Source organism: Narcine bancroftii, chromosome 13 (genome assembly GCF_036971445.1).
Source record: "Narcine bancroftii isolate sNarBan1 chromosome 13, sNarBan1.hap1, whole genome shotgun sequence".
Classification (NCBI taxonomy): Eukaryota; Metazoa; Chordata; class Chondrichthyes; order Torpediniformes; family Narcinidae; genus Narcine; species Narcine bancroftii.
Window position 1 is genome coordinate 63,652,952 of NC_091481.1, and position 23,866 is coordinate 63,676,817.

The 23,866-nt window shown below is 48.2% G+C and overlaps 1 protein-coding gene across 4 annotated transcripts in view; it reads left to right on the top strand.

Moving 5' to 3' along the window:
- The window catches only part of LOC138748421 (transient receptor potential cation channel subfamily M member 4-like), a 73,276-nt gene that overhangs the window by 15,307 nt on the left and 34,103 nt on the right, over window positions 1-23,866 (top strand). For all 4 annotated transcript variants that reach the window (XM_069908616.1, XM_069908613.1, XM_069908614.1 and 1 more), the window contains exons 8-17: window positions 367-549; window positions 5,678-5,780; window positions 5,964-6,079; window positions 10,125-10,463; window positions 11,937-12,056; window positions 13,041-13,170; window positions 15,085-15,230; window positions 16,906-17,018; window positions 19,541-19,633; window positions 22,208-22,448. In XM_069908616.1, the coding sequence (XP_069764717.1) occupies window positions 367-549; window positions 5,678-5,780; window positions 5,964-6,079; window positions 10,125-10,463; window positions 11,937-12,056; window positions 13,041-13,170; window positions 15,085-15,230; window positions 16,906-17,018; window positions 19,541-19,633; window positions 22,208-22,448 (1,584 nt within the window). The remainder of the gene's footprint in view (window positions 1-366; window positions 550-5,677; window positions 5,781-5,963; window positions 6,080-10,124; window positions 10,464-11,936; window positions 12,057-13,040; window positions 13,171-15,084; window positions 15,231-16,905; window positions 17,019-19,540; window positions 19,634-22,207; window positions 22,449-23,866) is intronic.

Sequence of the window (23,866 nt, forward strand, 5' to 3'; positions counted from 1 at the left end):
AGTATTTCCAGCATTTCCTGCTTACGGTCTTCTCGTGGGATGATGTTAGGCTAATGGCTGGCACGGTGAGCATAGCGGTTACAGCACCAACAACCAAGGTTGGAATCCGGCGATGTATTTTCTCCAAGTCTGCGTGGGTTTCCTCCCACCCTTCAAACGTATGGGGGTTATTTGGGTGCAATTGAGTGGCATGGATTTGTGGACCAGAAGGGCCTGTAACCATGCTGTATGTCTAAATAAATAAAAATAAACATCACAAGACTTTCTTCTTCGAAGATCTGTGGTATGAGGTTCTTGGGAAATCTCTCTCTAAGGGAATGCCTTCTATCCACTGAATGATATGGAGATCAGTCTGATTTTCTCTAGAGAATATATGGAGCGGCAAAGAACAACATTCCATGGCTTATCCTGGCAGGATCCGGAGGGATTGCTGATGTCTTAGCGGAGGCCATCGCAGAATCCTTCACGGTGGAAGCCTTGAGGCCGCAAGTGCACATGTGGTTGGCGAAACACGCTCCTCCTGAAGACGTCCCAGGCCTGGTGAAGCTGGTGAGTCCTCAGCGCAAGAGGTTCAGGTGGGAGATGGCACTGGAGGGTCTCCCATGGAGACCAGCCTGGCTCTCCCTGGGCAGTAAGGAAGGAATCCTGCATTCATAGGTGTGAAACCATGACATCTTGCCTTTATCAGGCTCTTGAATGAACCCCACACTATTAACAGGTTCTGCACCAACGAATCTCTTGCCGTAACTCCACACGTTGGTATGGTGTCTTACTAGTACAATGTATGAGACATCTACTGGTGTGCTTGTAAAATAACCTCCATCCTGGCAGCTTGGCACATTTGATGATAAACTGGAACATGAAGTGGTCTTTGACCTATTTTCTCTTTCCCTTTTCTCGTTTGTTTTCTTTTGTTACCCTCCTTCTCTCTCTCTCTCCCCCATTCTTCTTTCTCCCTTTCCGTGCTCTCTCCCTTGTCCCTTCGTGCATAGTGTCCATCATGGGATCTGAGACCCACCCGAGGGCATGGTTATCATATCAAGAAGCCAGTGCAGGGCCAGTGTTTCAAAGCCATTGGAATGAGTAGTGGGATAGGAAAGGAATAGAGGGGTAATGGGGAAAATGTTGGCAAATGGGATAGGCATAACGGTCTGCCCAGATGAGATGGGATTTCCATGACTCTATGATCATCTAGAGCACACATGTCAAACTCTGGCCCGCGGGCCAAATTTGGCCCGCGATATAATTATATTTGGCCCACGAGATCATATCAAAAATGTATTAGAGATGGCCCGCTGGCCGCCGCACCAGTATAACGCATGCACAGTAACCGTTGTGTCCCAGGGTGAGAGAGAGAGAGAGAGAGAAAAATCCTGGTCCTTGAAAAGTAGTGGTGGGTGGTTTTATAAACACGCTGTCGTGTCCCCCCGTCCACCCCCCCACCGCAGCGCGGCCTGGCCGGTGTCAGGGGAAGCCAAGGCCGCTTCCCAATGCACGGAACCCCAGTGGCACAGCGTTTCTTGGAGCTGCAGATGGAGTCGGGACGCCGGAGGGAAGATTGGGGCTCCCCGCCAGGCGATGGGGGCGCCGGCCGCCCTGCGCCTTCCCACCGGACCAGCGGCGGGTGCCCGGAGTACACGTGGAGAGCGAGGCTGGTCGGGCAGGTAGGGTGGAATCCCCCGCCAATCTCGGGAGTGGCGTGGGCTGGATCGGGATTAGCCACGCTCACCTGCTCCTCCACCGCTGACCAGGATCCCAGCGTGGTCCTGAGCGCGGAGACTGCCCTGGAAAGGTCCTGGGACACCGACACGGAAAGAAAAGGGGGTCCGGGAGAAACTCAGCAGGTCAAGGGGGGTCCGGGAGAAACTCAGCAGGTCAAGGGAGGTCCGGGAGAAACTCAGCAGGTCAAGGGGTGTCCAGGAGAAACTCAGCAGGTCAAAGGGGGATCCGGGAGAAACTCAGCAGGTCAAAGTGGGATCCGAGAGAAACTCAGCAGGTCAAGGGGGAGGGGTCTGGGAGAAACTCAGCAGGTCAAGGGAGGTCCGGGAGAAACTCAGCAGGTCAAGGGAGGTCCGGCAGAAACTCAGCAGGTCAAGGGGGGTATGGCAGAAACTCAGCAGGTCAAGGGGGGTCCGGGAGAAACTCAGCAGGTCAAGGGGGGTCCGGCAGAAACTCAGGGGGGGCCTGACCTCGCCAGGACCGTTGCCCACTCCCCCTCCCTGCCGCAGGCCGACCCGCGACTCACAGTGACAGGGCCGCTGATCCGCCGAGATGCCGCCCTGCAGCAAGAGTCGATGCCCCTGCACTGTCGTTGTCCAACCCGATCGCCCGCAAACCCCGCCCTCCCGCACACAGGCCTGAGTAAGTATTATGAACTTTAATCTCAGGATAAAACGATCTTCCAATAGTTTCATGTCACAGTGATAAATATATTCCTGGTTAAAAATGGTCCTGCACCTGGATACAAGCTCATTAGGCATAAAACTTGAAAAGTGTGTAAATCAAAGGATATCTGTACCAATGGAAAAAGGGCATGGCAAATAACGCTGCTAGAGTTCATGCCCACAATCAGTCACCCATTTGATTGTTTCAGGAATCATGTTATTCTCCCACATTCTCAATAGCCCTCAGATTTTACTATTCGACAGCACACTAGCAACATTTGACAAATCCTCTATAGAGAAATATTATTTATTGAATATTTTATTTCTCATTTGTTAATGCTTCTGGAAAGAGTTTATCCAAAACTATTATTAAACATTTATTTTAATAAGAAAAAGTTTAACATTACATATGTTGAAAGAAGAGAAAACATGCAGATGTTGTTGAAAATTTTCAATAAATATTTAGTTCGGCCCTCGACTTAGTCCAAGTTTTTAATTTTGGCCCTCCGTGAATTTGAGTTTGACACCCCTGATCTAGAGCAACACATTTGCTATGTGGGAAGGGACAAGTTTGATGGGTTCAAAGAGCAACAAATCTGGACAAAGGCTGAAATAGGAAGGATCCTTATTAAAACACAAAAAGGGATCGCAATAGGGATAACACACGAGTGCTCTCTATCACACAACACATTACAACCCAGTCACATTGGATTTAACACGACCAAAACTAGCAACTGTGTACAGACTTAAACTCAGTACAACCCAGTCACATTGGACTTAACACGATCGAAACTAGCAACCGTGTAGAGTTAAATTCAGTACAACCCAGTCACACTGGATTTAACACGACCGAAACTAGCAACTGTGTACAGATTTACAAACTCAGTACAACCCAGTCAGTTCAGACTTAACACGACCAAAACTAGTTATTGCCATTAGCTCCCTTTATGATCGCTCAGCCACCATAAAGACGATGTTTTTTGACTCATTAAATAAAAAATCTGTTCTAAAGTTACATTGAGTGTTTCACTGTTTATTAGAACTTTATGTGTTAATAACATTGATAAAAACAATTAAACGATACTTAAAACAGTTAATAAAAAGGACAATAAAATGTTAGTATGTCAATACGTTCAAAAGAACGACCAAAGAATTATTTGGACCATCTATATTTGTGCCCTGGTTCTAAAAAGTGCAAAAGCAAATTCAAACTAAAAACCTCTCTAAGATGGTCAAAAACCCCAGAAGCCTGATGCTATGGGGACAATCAAAGAATTCATGAACAATGCTCGCCAGCTGGTTTCTTGCAAAAAAAATGTTTGCAAGTCATTTTAACCCTTACACCACACATGCCAAACTCTGGCCCGCGATATATTTATATTTGGCCCGCAAGATCATTTCAAAAATGTATTAGAGGTGGCCCGCCCTGCAGCGAGAGCCGATGCTGTTTTTTGGTAATGTCACCCCCACCATCCTCCCCCTTCATTGCACATCCTTCCCCATTGTAACATGAGAAATTGTAACACAAGAAGTCTGTTGATGTCATCAGCCGGCAAGCCAGTTGGAAGGCTCCCTGCACAACCAGTCACTTTTCCCACCTGTCGAGCGGTGCGGCGGATGGGCGAGCGCCTGTGATTTCCTGTCGGCGCGACGGACATGGCAGGCTGCGCACGGCCCCCGGGCAGCGCGAGCCCCGCGCGACTGGCACCAGACGGCCTTTCCACAGCGCGAGCGCACTTCTCCCGGTCGCCACGGCCTTCAGCGCTTGCACCCGCACGGACCCCAGGGACGGCTGGTTCGGCCCTGCACGTGAAGAGAGAGATGGTGGCTGTCCGCAAAGGCTGATCGGCAGCGCGCTGGGCCTGAGTGGGTGGGTAAGCAGGGGTGGGCAGAGTGTGTAGGTGAGGAGTAATGGGCAGGAGAAGTTATGGTGGTGCGAGGGGCAGTTAGAGGGAGGGATGAGTAGAAGGGGTGGATAGGGAAGAGGTAAAAGGGGAGGGGCAGGGCGAGTAGGGGAAGGGTGATTAGAGGGTGAGAGACGGGTAGAGGGAGGAACAGGTTGAGGGGAGAGGCAGTAGAGGGGTGTGTATAGGATGGGGTGGGTAGAGGCAGAGCGAGTGGAGTGAGGGGTGAGTAGAGGTTGGGTAAAGGACTGGTCAGGTAGAGGGATGGTGGGTCGAGGGTGAATAGAGGCCTAGAGCCTGAGGAGTGAGCAGGAAATGCTGAGTCCTGATGCAGGCCAAAATGGACACAGCCTGTGAATGCTGACTACATCTCCACAGGGACCAAATAGGTTTCCCTCAGGTCAAGCAAAGGGTGAACTTGAGCTACCTACTCCTGACCTGTAACATTATCCTCCTAAAGTTATATCCTAAAGTTTAACATTACATATGTTGAAAGAAGAGAAAACATGCAGATGTTGTTGAAAATTTTCAATAAATATTTAGTTCGGCCCTCGACTTAGTCCAAGTTTTTAATTTTGGCCCTCCGTGAATTTGAGTTTGACACCCCTGCCTTACACTAATGACTGTTTACATCCTACAAATACAGTTCAACCCAGACACATCAGACCTAACACAGACTTATAACAACTAAGGATTACAATACACTATCCACTGTTCATTGTCCAATAGGGCTGTCTAACAGCCTCAATCCCTGACCAAGAACTCCTCCAACATTATCCACAGATTGTGACCTGGGGTGGAGTAGGGCTTGCCTCAGGATCGAAGAGCAGAAAAAGAGCTACTCGACATACTGGACTTTATAGTACAGTAAGCTGGAGGGTCCAGCCCAGGTAATCACGAAGTGATTGAAGGGTCCACTGGTGAGGTGTGCACTAATGGGTGGGTGGAGTCTAATCTTGATTGGCAAGTGATGCGACTTCCGACTAGGTTCCAGACAGAGATCGTGACCCTTCACAATCCCACCAGGTTCCAGACAGAGGTCACATGACACTCCACAATCCACACTCCACTCTTTGACCAGCACCAGGGCCATAGTAATTCAAGTGCTTGACCGCTTCCCACCCTTTCTCTCCCAGTTGAATACATTGGGGCTCGGAGTTCACCCACCGGCTTCACACTGAGCAAGAGTTGAGTGAAGAGGCCATGACGCTCTGGATCAGTGTAGTCAAGGGTCAGGGCCTAACTAGCTGGAGATTGCTAAGGAATGATGGGATGTTGGAGGACTCTGACTCATAAGGAATGATGGGATGTTGGAGGACTCTGACTCATAAGAGGGTACCCATGCAACCCGAGGTTTCTGGGATGTTAAAGATTTATTCTGATTTCTAGGTGGAGAAGATTGTTGAAAATAAGCATTTGATGACTGTCTACAATGCAGACCTGGAAGGAGTGGAGGAGTTTGATACTGTTATTTTGAAAACGTTGTTCAAAGGTAATAGTCCCAAAATCAGTCATTCATTTGAATGTTCAGACCATTCTCACAATATTTGATGAAGAGAATAAATCAATCCCAAAGCCAATTACACTGGACAATGAAGATTTTTCTTCCTGAACACTTTTGGGTGTATTTTATGGATTTTGGCTACTAATCCTGACTGCCACCTCTCCCCCACAGCTTGCAAGAAGAGTGACAATGCCCTGGCGTACCTGGACGAGCTGAAGTTGGCAGTGGCTTGGAGCCGAGTGGATATCGCCAAGAGCCAATTATTTAATGGAGAAATTCTCTGGAAGGTAAGAGCGTTTGTGTGAGGTTTTGTGCCTTTGTGGACCAAAGTGTTCCAGTTAGAAGGGTTGGATATGTGGCACTGGTGCTCGCTGACCTCTGTCCTCCATTGGAACCTTCTCAAATGCGTTCTTCTCCTTGTCCTTCCTGAGCGGTGAACAGTGTGGCCTACACTGCATTACATAGAAACCCAGGCCTGCTGGGCCTTCCTGTTCAACTACCACACGCTGAACTCTGTCCTCCATTGGAACCTTCTCAAATGCGTTCTTCTCCCTGTCCTTCCTGAGCAGTGAACAGTGTGGCCTACACTGCATTATATAGAAACCCAGGCCTGCTGGGCCTTCCTGTTCAACTACCACACGCACGGAGATACAGCAAAAAGATTTGTTTTGCTTGAAATCCAGTCAGGTCAATTCATATAGCAGGTAGTGCTTGAATAACAAAGTGCAGGGAGTGTGGTGATAAAGTGCAAGTGATACTCCTGACCGCGAGAGGGAGTCAGAGACTAGGTTGTTGTAGTTGGGTTGGATTCAAGATGGATGCCTCCACATGGTCGTGTGTGAATTTTAGCTAAAAGAGTATAGTTATTTTAAAAGAAGCAAAGTTTCTTTATTACAATTGCAGGGTAGAGACAAAAGAACAGTTAGAAACTGTGCAAGGACATTGTATTTCATCAGTGTAAGGTCCACGATAACAGCAGGAGAGAAGCTGTCCTTGAATCTGGTGGTCCGTGCTTTCAAGCACCTGCATCTTCTATCTAAGAGAAGGTAGGGGCAGGGTGAAAGAAGAGAATGAGGTGGGTGCTTTAGTGTGTCGGCAGCTCTTCCGAGGCAGCGGGAAGTGTAGATGGAGTCGATGGAAGGGAAAGGTGTGTGTGGGAGCCTCCATGTCGAGGCAATCACGAAGAAGGCTCGCCGACACCTATACTTTGTGAGGAGTTTCGGGACAACACCGAAGACTCTCAAAAACTTCTACAGGTGTACCCTGGAGAGCACTCTGGCTGGTCGCATCACTGTCTGGTACAGAGTGGCCTACGCTCAGGACAAGAAAAAACTCCAGATGGTTGTTAACTCGGCCTGCGACACCATAGGCACCAGACTTCACTCTATCGAGTGCATCTACAAGAGGCGGTGTCTTAAAAAAACAGCCTCTATCCTCAAAGACCCACCACCCAGGCCATGCCCTCTTCACTCTGCTACAGGAGCCTGAAGACGAGCACTCAGCGGTACAAGGACCGTTTCTCCCCTGCTGCCATCAGATTCCGGAATAATCAATGAACCACAGATAACATTCTTTGTATTTTTCTTGCACTAACTTTATTTATTTTGCAACGTGGTTTACAGAAATATTTGTGCTGTGATGGTGCCACAAAACAACGGATTTGTGACATGTTCAATATATTCCGGTTCTGGTTCTGATCACCTGAGCTTTATTCACAACTCTCTGCAGTTTCGGGCAGAGCAGTTCCTGGCTGTGGTGCGCTGTTAGCCAGAATCAGACACACACAAGGTAAAGACTGTACAACAGGCTTTAATCCACAAAGACTTCCACAGAGCTAGGCTGGCTGTGGCTGCAGCGACTCTGAGTGAGGCCTAGGAGGCCGGCGCAGGCTTATATCCCGGAGGGTGATTGACACCCGACTGGGTGGGGCTTGATCCATTCAGGCTGACTGATTGACAGCTGGCCAGGTGTTGTCCTGTCCCCTTACATTCCTGCAGCTACAGAGGTTTCCCCCTGCAGGCTTCACCTTACCCTACGGAGCAGTTACTCCTGCAACCAAACAGGAATCCTTCTTCATCACACGTTCACAGAACCTTGAGTTTAAATGAACACCAAGAATGGCCTCGTGAAGAAAGCACGTCAGCGCCCCTACTTCCTCAGGAGTTTGCGGAGGTTTGGTATGACGTTGGAAACCCTGGCAAATTTCTAAGCTGTCTGGAAAGTGCGCTGACCACGGTCTGGTATGGGGACACCAATACCCCTGAGCGTAAAGCCCTGCAAAAGATAGTGGTCATCACAGGCGAAAAACCTCCCTCCATATCATCGAGAACATCTGCAAGGGACACTACAGCCAGTGAGCAGTAGGAAGACCCAGTGGTACCCAGCGCATGCTCTGTTCTCACTGCTGCCATCAGGAAAGAGGTGTAGGTAGCACAAGACTCATACCATCAGATTCAGGAATAGCGGCTCCCCCTCCACCATCAGATTCCTCAACAACAAACTCAATCAGGGAGTCATTTAAGGACTCATTTACTGATACCTTCCACCATCTCAGGAGCCTGTTCACACACTTGTATACATACCCCCCACATTGGTGCACTACAGTGTATTGTTACGCGGTTACAAAATAGTTCACATTATTCTGACTGCATGTTTACACTGTGCAGTTTTGTTTTTGCACTACCAATTAGTGGTAATTCTGCCTTGTCCACAGAAAAATGAATCTCAGGGTTGTACGTGATGCCATGTACGTACTCTGACAATAAATCTGAAATCAGAAAGTGGAAAGGTGAGCATACCTCAAGAGGAAATGAGCAGGGGTATCAGATTTATTGTCATGAACAAGTGTCATGAATTTGTTGGCAGCAGTATTGTACATTACAGGCACAAAATTGCTATAAACAACAGCTCCGTAAACGCAACAGTAGAAGTCCAAAAACCAGGGCTGCTTGGGGAATGGGGCAGTCCGGATTTTTGGATTTTCCAGATTCTCGGGCAGTACTTTTAAAATTCAAATTCAAATTTAAGGTGGAACAAGGAGGAAATGAACAGGTGCATTTTGATAGTTTGTTTAACAGCAAAGTCAGCGTGCTTTGTTTATCAAAAAAACCGAGCAGTTTTAAAGAAAAATGAAATCCAACACTTGGCAAAACCCATGGCCTCTTGTTGCCGCTGAGAATCTGAGGCTCTTATACATGTACACACACACAAAAAAAGCCCACTAAATTTAAAAGGTTTTTGAAACCTGGATTCTCGGGTGGTCTGGACTACTAGTGCAAAAAGGAAAAAGAGTGAGGGGTAATGTGTCTAAAGGTTCATGATGTGTTCAGAAATCTGATGGTAAAGTGGAAGAAGCTGTTGTGATAACATTGGGTGTTCGTCTTCAGGCTGCTGTACCTCCTTCCTAATGGTAGCAGTGAGGGCATGTCCTAGATGGCGAGGGTCCTTGAGGATAGAAGCTGCTTTAGAACCATTGAACATTACAGCACAGAAAGCAGGCCCTTCGGCCCTTCTAGTCTGTGACAAACTATTTTTCTCCCTAGTCCAACTGACCTGCACCCAGGGCACACCATCTATATACCTGTCCAAATTCTTCAAATATTAAAATTGAGCTCGTTCCACACTCTCTGTGTGAAGAAGGCCCCCCTAATGTTTCCCATCAACCTCTCTCCTTTTACCCATAACCCACGTCCTCTGGATTGTATCTCATCTAACCTCAGGGGAAAAAGCCGACCTACATTTATCTGTCCGGATACCTCATAATTTTAAATACCTCGATAAAATCTCCCCTCATTCTCTCACAATTTGTATTTTTACTTCAACCACAGTATCTACAGATTTTCATGATTTCTTCCCCGCTCCAGGGAATAAAGTCCTAACCTGTTTAGCTTTTCCCTCTAACCCAGATCTTGATGACCTGGCAACATCCTAGTCAATCTTCTCTGCACTCCTTCAAACTTATTGATATCTTTCCTGTCGTTAGGCGACCCAAACTGCACACAATCCTCCAAATTTGGCCTCATCAATGTCTTGTACAACTTTACCATGTCTGCCAACTTCTGTACTCAATACCGAAGTCCAACATGCCAAAAGCTCTCTTTACAACCCTATCCACCTGTGATACCACTTTCAGTGAATTATGCATCTGTATCCCCAGATCCCTCTGTTCTACTCCTCAATACCCTATCATTTGCCATTTATGTTCAACCTTGCTACGTCTCTCCAAAGCGCAACAGCTCACACTTTCTTGAGACCCCATTTCTTGTAGATATCTTCAATGAGGTGAAGGCTAATGATGGTTATGGGTCAATACTTCTCCCTGTTCCATTCCAGACCAGTGACCTGGATGATCCCTTGACAGCTGCTCTGGTGAACAACAAACCGGAATTTGTCAAGCTTTTCATTGACAATGGGACCAACATGGTCGAATACCTCTCCTACAGGCGCCTGGAGGAGCTGTACAGCTCAGTGGCGGAGAACTCGCTCCTCAACTCCCTCCTCCGCAAGAAGCAGGAGGAGAGGCGGCCATCCCAGTGCTTGAAGGCGGACGAGGGGCGGCAGAGTTACACCCTCTGCGAGGTGATGAAGGTGCTGAGAGACTTGATGGGAGATTTCTGCGACCCAATCTACAGCCACCTGTTCCACTTGGAAGGATGGCGGAAAAGGAGGGAGGTAGGAGTTGCATTTGGTTTCAATCATTTAGAAATTTGGGGATCCTTCTGCCTCACCACCCCCACCCCCCCAACCCTTCAGCTGATTAACCCAAGGCCATTCGGCCCTTCACCACGGCAGCACTACTCAATAAATGCACACCAGTCAGAGATATCAGTGGGCTGCCTTTAATCCTCCATCCCAGTCACTTCCAGTTCGGGTGCCCGAAAATGGAAGTGATGTCATGACACAACCCATGCTCTCCAACGTCGCTTCCGGTCCCGGCACCCAAACCAGAAGTAATGTCATGATGCGTCCAGGACACAATCCGACAGCGTGGGCTTCTGCCCCAGGACAACAGGGAGCCCACGCCATCTTCCGCAGCGGTTCAGCCCACCCCGGGCCGCGACCACTCGTCCCGCTACAGCAGTGCTATTTCTGCCCTCATTCCATTCCTGGATTTAGATGGTTTATCTCACCACGCCAGCCCCTGGCAGCTTGTCCTGGTGGCATTCTCCAGAACCGAATCAAGGGCTGCTCAAAATTGCTGGAAGTTTGCAGAGGTGGGGTACGCAAAATTAGATATGTCCCAATCAGGGCTTTAAGCCATACTTGGTCCAGTGTCCACTCCACAACAGGAGTGCTTGTTCTCTTCCCACCAATAAGAAAGAAAAATAAGATCCTGGATTTGTAGAACAGGGGCGGCCAAACTTGTTTAACATTAAAAACCATGTACGATAAACTTCAGATGTCTGAGAGTCGCAAGACATGAAAAAATATTACATCCATGATTTTACTCTTACATGCACATTATGTTACAAAAATTTATATAAATTTACTACTTTTGACCGCGGCAAGTAACTGCGTCAGTTGGAACATCGGGAGCTCTGGTGGGGAGACGGCCAGGGCCTAGGCAAGAGACAGCGATCAGAGCATTGAGAGCTCAGATGGGCGGGTGGCTGGGGCTTCAAAAGGTCAGATTGGCGGGGGGGGATTTGGAGTTCGATAGGCAGGCAGCCTGGATCACACGCACACACACACACTCTGCTAATTTCACTACCAGCCACACGTGCCACAATCACGCAAACCTCACCCACTATTACTACACGGCCAACGTACCTCTGCGAGCCGCACATTCACGTCAAAGAGTCGCGTGTGGCTCACAAGCCACAGGTCTGACCACTCCCGGTATCACAGCTTCACCATCATCAGAGCATTCCCAAGTTTAGAAGTGCAGATGTTACCTGTGGGAGACAAACTGTGTACTGCAAGATCCCGCATTGATGGAATTGAGGTGTGAAATTGGTTGATGGGCAGACATCTCCCAGAGCCTGGAAAAGTCCAGGATTTTCCTTTCATTTTTCCCATGAGAGAGCAACAAGGTAACTCTGAGTGCTGTCTCCCCTGATGTGGGAAAATGAGCCCCCGTCTCTGTCCCTGTCAGAGGCCACAGTGCCAGACCAATCATCTGATCCAATTACATGCCCATTTCAGTTGCTGTATCCCAAGGAAGAATCGTATGGAAAGAAGAAATGCACCAACCCCTGGGCGGATCTCTTTATCTGGGCAGTTCTACAAAGACGCAGCAAGATGGCCACCTACTTCTGGGAAATGGTGAGATGTTGTAAGGAGAGAGCCACGTTCCTTTGGCCAAGTGCTCCCCCTTGCTGCTGCAGTTGTCTTGAACATCCACAGGGGCATGTTCACCCAAGGAGATGTTGGGATGTGAACAATGACTTGGGCAAGGAGGTGGGTTTAAGGGGTAACTTCAAGGCAGAAATAGTTGGGAAGATGGACAAGTTAAGGGAGGGAATTCCAAAGCCTGGGCAACTGGAGACATGGCTGCCACATTCAATTCGGAGATCTACGAGGGTCCAGAATTAGAGGAGCTCAGACTGTAGAGGGGATGCTTACAGAGATAGGGAGAGGAAGACCATCAAGGAAATCAGTACCCTGGGTCCTACACAGTGTTGGCTTCCCTTGTAATGGAAGGAGGCCATTCTGGCCCTCCAAACCGATGCTGACTCACGGAATAACCCCATCATGCAGCCAATCCACCCCACCTTCCCACCAATCTTTCCCCAGTTTCTATCCCTCAGCAACACACCAAGGGGCAGTTTTTTACCCTGACCAGTTAACCTACCAGCCCACACAAAGGTGGAGGAGGGGGAATGGGAGGAATCGAGAGTGGCCCAGGTCACAGGGAAGAGCTTGCAAACTCCTTGCAGACAGTGGCAGAGGTGAGGATTGAACCTGGGCCACTCCATGTTGCTGGTTGAGATCCAGATGCTAAAACCTGCGCGCCTTATTAATTCCCTCGGGCCGCATCCGGAGATGCCACTCTGAAAGGTGGCCGGGTGGAGAACGTTGGGGTGGAGAACGTTGGGGTGGAGAACGTTGGGGTGGAGAACGTTGGGGTGGAGAACGTTGGGGTGGAGAACGTTGGGGTGGAGAACGTTGGGGTGGAGAACGTTGGGGTGGAGAACGTTGGGGTGGAGAACGTTGGGGTGGAAAACGTTGGGGTGGAGAATGTTGGGGTGGAGGGCGGGCCTGGGACAACACCGACGCACCTCTTCACCTTCGCTTTGTTCTCCCCAGGGCGGAGAGTCGGTGTCCTCCAGTCTTGGTGCCTGCCTGCTTCTCAGGGAAATGTGCCGCCTGGAACCCGAAGCAGAGGGAGCCCAGGTCATCAAGGAAATGGCAGCTAGATTTCAGCAGCTGGCAGTAGGTACCGTCACCCCAGAGGAACCTGGAGCAATGTCTGCAATGGGCGTGGAGGGGGCAATCCTCGTCTGTATCTATCCAATGTCCCAATCCCAACCACGGCCAGTCCCGATGTAAGGTCTCGGCCCAACACATCCTCTATCCCTCTGCCTCCACAGATGCTGCTGAGTTTCATCTTTGCTTCAGATTTTAGAACATAAACTTTACAGTACAGGCCCTTTGGCCCTTAATGTTGTGATGACCTATATAGTCCTACCAACATTTTTAAAATATCTAAAACCTTCCTACTCGTAACTCTCCATTTTTCTTTCATCTCTTAAATGCCCCTTCTGTTTCAACCTCCTCCACCACCCCAGGCAAGGCATTCCAGGCACCCACAACTCTCTAAAAAACTTACCTTTGAAGTCTCCCCCTAAACTTTTTTCTCTTCAGATTGTACACATGTCCTCTGGTGTTTGCTATCCCACCCTGGGAAAAAGGTGCTGGCTGCCCACCTTATCTGTGCCTTTCAGTATTTTGTAGACCTCTACCAAGTGTCCTTTCATCTTTCCTCCCAGCTCTGCTAACCTTGCCTCATATTTTCTAATCCAGGAAACATCTTGGTGAAACTCCTCTGCACCCTCTCCATAGCTTCCACATCCTTCCGATAATGAGGTAACCAGAACTGAACACAATGCACTTAGTGTGGTCTCACCAGAGATTTGTAAAGTTGCAACAAGACCTCTCGAGCTACAAGGAGAAAACCGGAGTTGTTTTCTCAGAGACTGAGGAGAGACGTAAGAATTAGGAGCAGGAGTCGGCCATCCGGCCCGTCAAGCTTACTCTGCTATTCAATGGGATCATGGCTGATCTGATAATAGGCTCATCTCCACCGACCTGCCTTTTCTCCATATCCCTTAATTCCCCAACTATGTAAAAATGCATCCAACCTTGTCTTAGATAGATTTACTGAGGTCGCCTCCACTGCTTCAATGGGCAGAGAATTTCATAGATTCCCCACCCTCTGGGAAAAGCAGTCCCTTCTCATCTCTGTCCTAAATCTACTCTCCCTGAATCTTGAGACCATGTCCCCATTTCTAATCTCCAATGGAAACAACTTACCTATCTCTATCTTATCTCTTCCTTTCATAATTTTATACGTTTCTATAAGATCCCCTCTTATTCTCCTTAATTCCAGCGAATACAGTCCCAGATGACTCAATCTCTCCTCATAGGCCAACCCCCACATCTCTGATAGAGGTTCGCAAAATGATGAAAAGCATTAATAGGTCAAATCTTCCTTCCATGTCACACACTAAAGGATGTTAAATTGGGAGGAGAGTTTAAAGGGGATGTGCTCGGCAAGTATTTTTTTTATATATACGGAGTGTAGGAGTCTAGAACTGGTTGCCAGGAGCAGAGGGGGAAGCCGATACAATAGTGGTGTTTAACATAATTTACAGCACGTTACCAGGCCCTTCTGGCCTATGAGTCCGTGCTGCTCAAATACACCTCATATACCTTTGGAATGTGAGAGGGAACCAAAACGCCCAGAGGAAACCCTCACAGACACAGGGAGAATGTAGAAACTCCTTACAGAGTGCTGGATTCGAACCCGGGTCACTGGCACTGTAACGGGGTCATACGAAGAGGCTGCTGGAGAGGAACATGCAGGGGATGGATGTGGGTCATGTACAGGCAGGAGATTGAGGAGAATCTGGTGTCACGTTTGACACAGGCATCAATTGCTGGTCTACCCTCTGTGACTCACATGTACGCCTAACATTCAGGCACGATTCTGACTCAGAGGCGTCCGACCAGTTCCACGGATGGTAGCTTCACTCCATGGCTTCCCTCTCCCGACCAATGGCAGCAGCGGAACACACATGACTGGCTGCTCGCCGCTGCTGATCCAGTGCTTTCTCTGTTGTGACCGCAGACGTCTTTAACGAGTGTTACAGACACAGTGAGAAGAGGGCATTCCAGTTGCTTGTGTTCCGGTGCCCTGTGTGGGGGAGATCCACCTGCCTGCAGCTCGCCACTGAGGCCGATGCACGAAACTTCCTCGCTCACGACGGGGTTCAGGTCAGTCGGGAGTGCTCGCTGCAGTCTGGGACTGCGCGGCGCAGCATCCTTGGATTGGGTGGGGACCCTCAGGTGAACAATGGCATTGAAAGTAGCACTGGCGGTGAAAGCACCACACATTCAGTGCAAAATAAGAAGAGGAGCAGATCAGGTGAACGTCCTCTGCCCAGCTTTGGGAATATCGGTAACTGGAGGACCTAGGTTTAACTTTTTCCACACAGAGGGTGGTGGGTGTATAAAATGATGCTGCCAGAGGAGGTGAGCAAGGCCAATTGCAACCTTCATGGAACGTTTGGACGGATACATAGGTTTAGAGGGATATGGGGAAAATGCATGCAGGTGGGACTACAGCGGGAAGTTGGGCTGAAGGACCTCTTTCCATGCTTTCTGACTCCATGAAGTTGAAGCACTATGGAAATCAGAGAATGAATCAGTAATAAGGGGCACCATTGACTGCCCACCCTAAACTGAGGAGATGGCGTGTTCAGTATATGCTTGACCAGTTCAAAGAGAATCAAGGCTGGACATATGTTAACAACAAACAGCGGTCTTTACTTACACATGGGGGAATTCACAACAAGGGCACACACTCACAGACTTACGTACACAGCAACAGCACACAAATAACTACACATCGGGTGCAGATAAATCGCTGCTAAACATTCTCACCTCCCAATTGGGAATGCAAGGGTTAAACACACAATGTCCATCCACCCACAGGCGCAGCACACTTAACGAACAGTAAATTAATTACAACTAACAAGTATATCAAAAATGAACCTGGTTCACAGCATTGCCCACAACTCAGGTTTCGGGCCAGTCACAGTTGGCCCTCCTGTGGCCGGCAGCCTGGACTTCAACGATGACCTTGAGATAGCAGCTGAAGTGAACGAGCAGGCTCTACATGTGGTTTTTTTTCAATACGGGGCCCATCCACATGACCCGCTCAGACCAATCGCGCATTTGCCTCACCTGTGGGTGGATCTTGCATTTGATTGACACCCAAAGGAACAATCACACGTCAGCTGCAAGGTCCAGTCACACATCAGGTGGGCAGATCTAACCCTTCCTATCTCAGGCTCACTGGAGAGTTCACATGACTCTTCACAATCCACACTATAGACACCTCCTTGAGCAATTGCTGTCCGTGTGGTAGGGTGGGACATGGTCATAGGTTACAATATTTGTCGTTTTTGCAATATCGTTTAATGTCCTCCTTTGGAATAGCCACCCTACTGTGTGGTGGTGGGGAGGGAAATCAACCCACAGCAGTGTTGGAAAGAGAATCCCAGGACTTAGACCCAGGTTCAATGCTAACCATGTGGGCTTTCTCTACCTGCTCTGAAAGATGCATGGGTAGGGAGGTGAATTGACCGCCGGATGTTTTTCCTAGTATGGAGATGATTGGAAAAATTTGGAGAGAGTTAATGAGAATATGGGGAGAATAAAATGAGATTAATGGAGGATCTGTGTGGACACGGGAGCAAAGGTCTTGTTCTATGCTGTGGGATGAGTATTTCTCATAATGTCTGCTCCAGACCTGTTGTTTTCTTTCCACCAACCAGATGTGGATGTTTTTGGGGTCTGAGGGGTGCAGCAGTCGACTTGATGGGATGTGGTGAGCGTGAGGTGGACTGGCCTCTATCTCTCCCTCATGACCGGTTTCATTCCACAGGCCTTCCTGAGTCAGATCTGGTGGGGGGAGATGGACAGAAACACGGAGATCTGGAGGCTGGTACTCACTTTCTTCTGCCCCCCTTTCATATACAGCAACCTCATCAACTTCAGGTAAAGTTGGCTCTGCTTCTCCCTCCACAGATGCTGCCTGACCTGCTGTTTTGGTATTTAATTTAGATGAAGGCTCTCCTTTCACTCACCAATGATTTGCAGGGATGTCCCCAGGACTGGAAGGCCTGGGCAATAGAGAGACTGGAAATTCCTTGGGGGGGGGGGGCGCTCAATGTCTTTGAAGATCTGTCCTGAGGCCTCCATGTTGATGCAATCACAAAGAATGCTCACCAGTGGCTTTACTTCAGTGAGAAGTTTGAGGAGATTTGGTACGCAGGCAGATTAGAAATCTGTGGAGAGCCTTCTGACTGGTTGCACAGGATATCGAGGACATCTACAAGGGCGGTGTCTTAAGAAAGCACCCTCTATCATCAAGAACCCCCACCACCCAGGCCATGCCCTCTGCTACTTTCGGGGGGGGTGGCGGGGGGAAGAGGGTCCAGGAGCCTGAAGACAAGCACTCAGGGGCACAAGGACAGCTTCTTCCCTTTTTCTTGGACCATTTTAATTTATTTTGTCAGGTGGTTGATAGAAATATTTGCACTGCAAGACAGCCGCAAAACAATGCATTTCAGACAGCAAATTCTGATCCTGAAGGCTTGGGTGATACAGAGAATGGCTTGGCTGGGGCCTGGGAGGTTGAGAGGAGACCTTGCAGAGTTATCTAGAATACAAAGGGTTAACTGGCTGCTGTAAATTTCCCTAAACAATGGACAAGAGACTCGATAGGGAATTGGTGGGCAATGAGAGAAGATCATCTGCAGTGGTACAGGAAATAGGGAGCGGTGAAATGGTAGTCCTGCCTAACACATTCTTCTGGAGGAACAAGCTGGATCGATCAGCTCGATGTTTAGGGTTGGAACTGATTCAGATTCATTTTCCAGCAGAATTACCACTTATTGGTAGTGCGAAAAAAACTGTGCACAACTTGCACGCGAAAACAAATAAAGAAATGTAAACAAACTGACTGTGCAATAGAGAGGGGCAGAACCCCAATAAATTGCAAAAGTGAGAGTCCTCTAATCAGTCCCTGATTGAGTTTTGTTGTTGAGGAGCCTGATGGTTGGCTCTTCATCAAGATTCGAAACATCGACCATTCTTTTTCTCCCATTGATGTCTGACCTGATGAGTTCCTTCACCAGATTCTTCTTTGCTCCTATTCGCCCTGGCAGTTATCTCACTGGATGTCCTTTGGCTGAGCAAGATGCCCGCACGTGTACCCCACCCCTCTGTCCTTCTCTCCCAACACGCTATGTAGAACTTTGCAAAGTCTTTCCCCATCCTTACTCCCAGAGCGGAACTTTACCCACTAGTCCTCATCTTTCGTCTGGGCACCCTCTAACCAGGTGGCAGTAACATCGAATTCCGCTGTTTCCATAAAGAAACCCCTCCCCTCTCCTTCCCTCTAGTTCTGTCTCCCTCTCTCTTCCCTTTTCCCCTCTGCCTCCTTTCACAGAGCCAAGGGCGACATGGTCAGTGAAGCGGTTAGCACAACGCTGTTACTTTGCTAGTGACCGGGGTTCAAAACCGACGCTGTCTGTAGAGAGTTTGTACGTTCTCCCCAAATCTGTGTGAGTTTCCTCCGACCTTCAAAAATGAACAGTGGTGTAGATCAATGGGGTGTGTTTGGGCACGATGGGCTCTTGGCCCAACAGGGTGTGTTACCGTTCTGTAGGTCTAAATTTAAAATCCATTCTCACCTTTCCTCTTATCCAATTAACACCTTTTGGCTGTTGGTATGGACTCCTCCCTCTGGACATTCTTCCACCTTAATCCTTAGTCTTTAATTAAGACTCCTGCCTGATCTTTGCTTATACCTTGAAGAAGGGCTCAGGCCTGAAATGTCAGTAATATATTTAAATTCAAACATTGTGGTGATCCACTGTTATGCTACGATTAGCTGCTGCCAGCTGGACCCGCCTCCCAAGACCGATCCTACCCTTACCCCTTTGCGTGCTCCCCATTCCACTCCGCCTTGACCAGTCAACGAGGTTGACGGCTGTTCCAGTCTATCGTTAAAAAAATCCTATCAGTTTCACAACTTCAGTCTTTTGCGATTATTGATGGTGCGTCGGACATACGTGTCTGTGCCGCCCAATTTACACCCCATTAACCTACACTCCCGGTATGTTTTGGAGGGTGGGAGGAAACCGGAGCTCCCACCCCGGGAAAAACCCACACAGACACAGGAAGAATGTACAAACTCCTTACAGACAAAGCAGGTTTTGAACCCCGGTCCTGATCGACGGTGCTGCAGAGGCGTTGTGCTGACCGATTCACCCAACCGTACGTCCCCTTCGCCTTTATAGCTTTGCCTCCTATGGATGCTGCGAGTCCAGCTGAGTTCCTCCGGCATTTCTGTGTGCGTGTCTTTATTTTGACCTTTCCCACTACTCCACGTTTCCCTGATCGTCCCGAGGTTTGTGACATTTGCAGACCGCGCAGCAAGCATTGCAAGAGGAAGGCGTTAGGAGTTGACAATATCCCAGAGCGTGTCACTTACGGTTCTGTTCTGCATGCAGGAGCAGCTCAGAAGACCAGTTGCCAGGAAGTCCTGACTCTGAGCCGGAATGCAACGAGAATGATGTCTTGCTTCAGCTGCCTGAGGGATCTTGGTGGGTAACACTTTCTGCATTGAGTTAACTCCTTATTTGAACTGTCTGCAATGTAATGGAAACTAGACTGATGCATTAACATCTCTTCAAGATTATTTAATTGTCATGTAGTAAAACAGAAAGTATGACATAACACAATATTTCCTTCCATCTACGGTAAGGCCATCAGCAGAAACTGCTCTGCGCCCCTTGCAGGTAGAGAAAGAGAAGCAAAAGAGAGTTCCCTCACCCCCAGAGTCACTGAATGCCCATGGATTCGCAGCCGCACAGGCTCCGGTCCAAACCTTCGGCCACCCAAGCTCCAGATCCAAACCTTCGACACAATCTGGAAATTTCCAGAGCCCCTTGGTTCCCTCTGGCATCTTGGTTCTGATACCTGGTAACCCCTTCAGCCAATCTACAGCCCATCTCTGGCACCCCGCGTCAAGTCCCTTGACCGCAGCCTGCGTGGATTCCTCGCCTCGTGTCGCCACCTGCTGCTCTTCAGCCACAGAACCCCTCACTGGCCCGCTGCCGTGCTCTCCCTTAGGGTCGTCTCCTCTGCTTCTCCTTCTCAAATGGTGTGGGAGGGTAGGGGGGGCACTTCCCGTTTTCTGGCGCCCTGCGCACACCCTGACAATATCTTGCCCATTCCTAGCTGTGGCAGGTTATAGCACATGCCCAGGGCCACACAATCTGTGTTTATCACAGGCTTGCATTGTAGTTCAGTTTCCCCTCTGCCCCCTCAACAGAAATTCCAGCATTAAAGCAAAGTGGAACAACTCAGTGAAAGCCAGGTATTTGTGTAATGAATGAGGAATAACAAGTTGTAAAGCAAGTGGCCTGTGAACATGTAGCGCTATCAATCAACCATTTTAGATCGAGAGTTGTGATTAATAGGCTTTAATCACCATAAGACATCAGCATATCTCACGTGTTCCAAGGCAGGTACTGAGGGAGTGGTTTAGGTATAACAGCCTTTATGGGGATTCTAAGGGAAGGAGTCATCGGTGCCCATGCAGTACATTCATACAGAGAGTGCTAACAGCTATACAGCATCAGAGAACACAAAGGTCCTGCAGACATTGGATGAGAAACACTGGTAGCAGAGAGAAGAATACTGGCCAGGAATCAGGAGCTGGTCACCAGAGAGTTCAACGCAGGATTCACAAGATCACGATATTGTTGTTTGGGTTCGTGTGGGTCCCACAGGTTAAGAACCAGACCGAAGTGCAGGTACAAAGCACAAGTTTATTTCAGGGATGGAAACAGGACAACAGGGTCGATACATCAAGCAAACTTCTACACACACACAATACGCAGGGGATGATGAGGGGGGAAACCAACAGAAACTGGGGAAATTACAAAAGTATATACATTCAACAATCAGATCAAGGTGATACTACGCCCCTCCACCCCCTTGACCAGTACAGACACGACTCTAGCTACCTAGCCTCGAGACCTCACCCCAACCCAGTGCGGAAGGTGATAATTGCACGCCACGAGGAGTCCAAAGAGAGAGAACAAAGGGGCACATGGTCCTTTATAGTTCTGGGGGCAAAGCTGGGGGGCCAATCGTAAGGGGCAGTATGGGCCCTATTGGTTGCTATGGCTCGAAGCAGGGATTCAGTAGGGGTCAGCTGAGGTTATTCACCTGGGCCAACTGGGTGAAGGTCACGGCTGAGTCTGGGCGAGCTTCCTGGACTGCAGCACCTGGTGATTTAGGTGGGCCAATCACAAGGTTCACCTTGATGGCTTGGGGTGAGTCTTTGACCTTGATTGGCAGGCAGCACAGCAGCACCACTCGGTGGTGGACGCTGCCTGTCCATTACAGATATAGGGGCAGATTGGCCCATTGGCCCATCGAGTCTGTTCCGCCATTCTATTCATGAACTGATCCATCCACCCGCCCAGCCCCACTCCCTGTAACCCTTGATGCCCTGACTAATCAAATACCTGTCAATCTCTGCCTTAAATACATCCAACGACCTCGCTTCCACAGACGCCTGTGGCAACAAGTTCCACAGATTCACGACCCTCTGGCGAAAGACATTATTTCCACGACCCTATTTTAAATTGGCACCCTTTTATCCTGAAGGACAGTACGGTTAGCACAACGCTGCTGCAGAGCCAAGACCGAGGTTCGAATCCCATGCTGTCTGTAAGGAGTTTGTACGTTCTCCCTGTGTCTGCGCGAGTTTCTGCTGGACGCTCCAGTTTCCTCCCACTGTTCAAAATGTACCGGAGGTTGTAGGTCAATTGGTTGTAATTGAGTGGCCAAAAGGGCCTGTTACTGTGCTGTATGTCTAAATTTAAAGATCTAAATTTAAAAGTTGTGCCCTCTTGTCCTAGACTCCCCTACCATGGGAAACAACCCTTGCTGCATCTACTCTGTCCAGGCCTTTTAGCATTCCAAATGAAGTCCGCCCCCCCCCCCATCCTTCTGTACTCCAACGAGTACAGAGCAGGAGCCGACAAACGTTCCTCATATACTAACCCTTTCATTTCTGGTACCATTGCCTTGAGAGCCTCCAGCAATGGTGGCAGATGTCATTGATCCTTGACCAAATATCACCTTCCTTCCCTTGGTGACAGCGCTGACGGGGCTGAGGTCCAAGTGAAAGGCAGAAACAGGCGGCCCTTTTGGATGGTGCGCTGGAAGCAGTTCTGGGGGACCCCAGTGACCTCTTTCTTTGGGAACGTCATCATGTACTTCGCCTTCCTCTTCCTCTTCACCTACGTCTTAATCTTGGATTTATTACCCATGGGTCCGTCCAACGTAGAGCTCGTTCTGTACATCTGGGTCCTCACAATCGTCTTTGAGGAGATTCGACAGGTAAGCAAAGCCCATGCTAAGGAGGTGGTGAGAGGGATGATATACAATATGATAATAACATGCTACTATGTGATATAGAATGCTACAGCACAGAAAACAGGCCATTTGGCCCTTCATCTGTGCTGATCATTATTCCACTAGTCCCATTGACCTACTTCCATTCTATAAACCCTCCAGACCTCCACCATCCATCTATCTATCCAATCTATTCTTAAAACTCAAGCTCGAGCCAGTTTTCACAGCGTCAGAGGGCAGCTCATTCCACACTCCCACCACTCTCTGAGTGAAGAACTTTCCCTTAATGTTCCCCCAAAACCTTTCCCTTTCAGCTTAAAACTCTTGTATTTATCTCCCCCCAATCTAACTGGAAAAAGCCTACTCACATCCACTCTGTCTGTATCTTTCAAAATCTTGTAAGCTTCTATCAAATCTCCCCTCATTCTTCTTTGCTCCAAGGAATAAAGTCCTAACCTGTTTAATCTTTCCCCATAACTCAACTCCTAGTAAATCTTCTTTGCACTCTTTCAATCTTACTGATATCCTTCCTGCAGTTGGCCAACCAGAATTGCAAACAACTCTCAAAATTTGGCCTCACCAATGTCTCAAACAACTTCAACATAACATCCCAACTCCTGTATTCAATACTTTGATTTATAAAGGCTAAGATGCCAAAGGCTTTCTTTACAACCCTGTCCACCTGCGACACCTTCAGGGAACAACAGATCTCTTTACTCTTCCACACTCCTCAGTGCCCTACCATTTACTGCGTATGACATATTTATGATTGTCTTGGGTAAACTTATACCTCTCATTTTGTTCGTTTTAGATTGGTCACAGTGTTTGAGCTACCGAAAGAAAATAGACACACACACCGAGAGCAGTTCAATTTATACAAATGTTCATTAATTTGTCATTAAAATTTTTTATTTTTCACACCATAAACCACATTGACCATGATAGATACATTTTCCTTTTCAAATATATACAGTGTCATTTTCTCCCCCCTCCCTCCTCCCATCCCACCCTCCCTACCTCCCCCCATCCATTTAAAGTACAAAATCTAAGATACATTAAACCAGTCAAACAATGTTGTCATTCAATAAAAATAAACAAGAAATTCAACTGAGTCAATTCTTTTCATTTCCCTCTCCTTTCATTAATTTAGGCAGTGAATGTCCCCGGTAGGTTTTCTCTATTGTGTTTCATGTAAGGCTCCCATATTTGTTCAAATATTTCAATATTATTTCTTAAACTATATGTTATTTTTCTAATGGAATACAATTATTCATTTCTATATACCATTGTTGTATTTTCAAATTATCTTCCAATTTCCAGGTTGACATAATACATTTTTTTGCTACGGCTAGAGCTATCTTAACAAATCTTTTTTGTGCACCATCCAAATCAATTCCAAATTC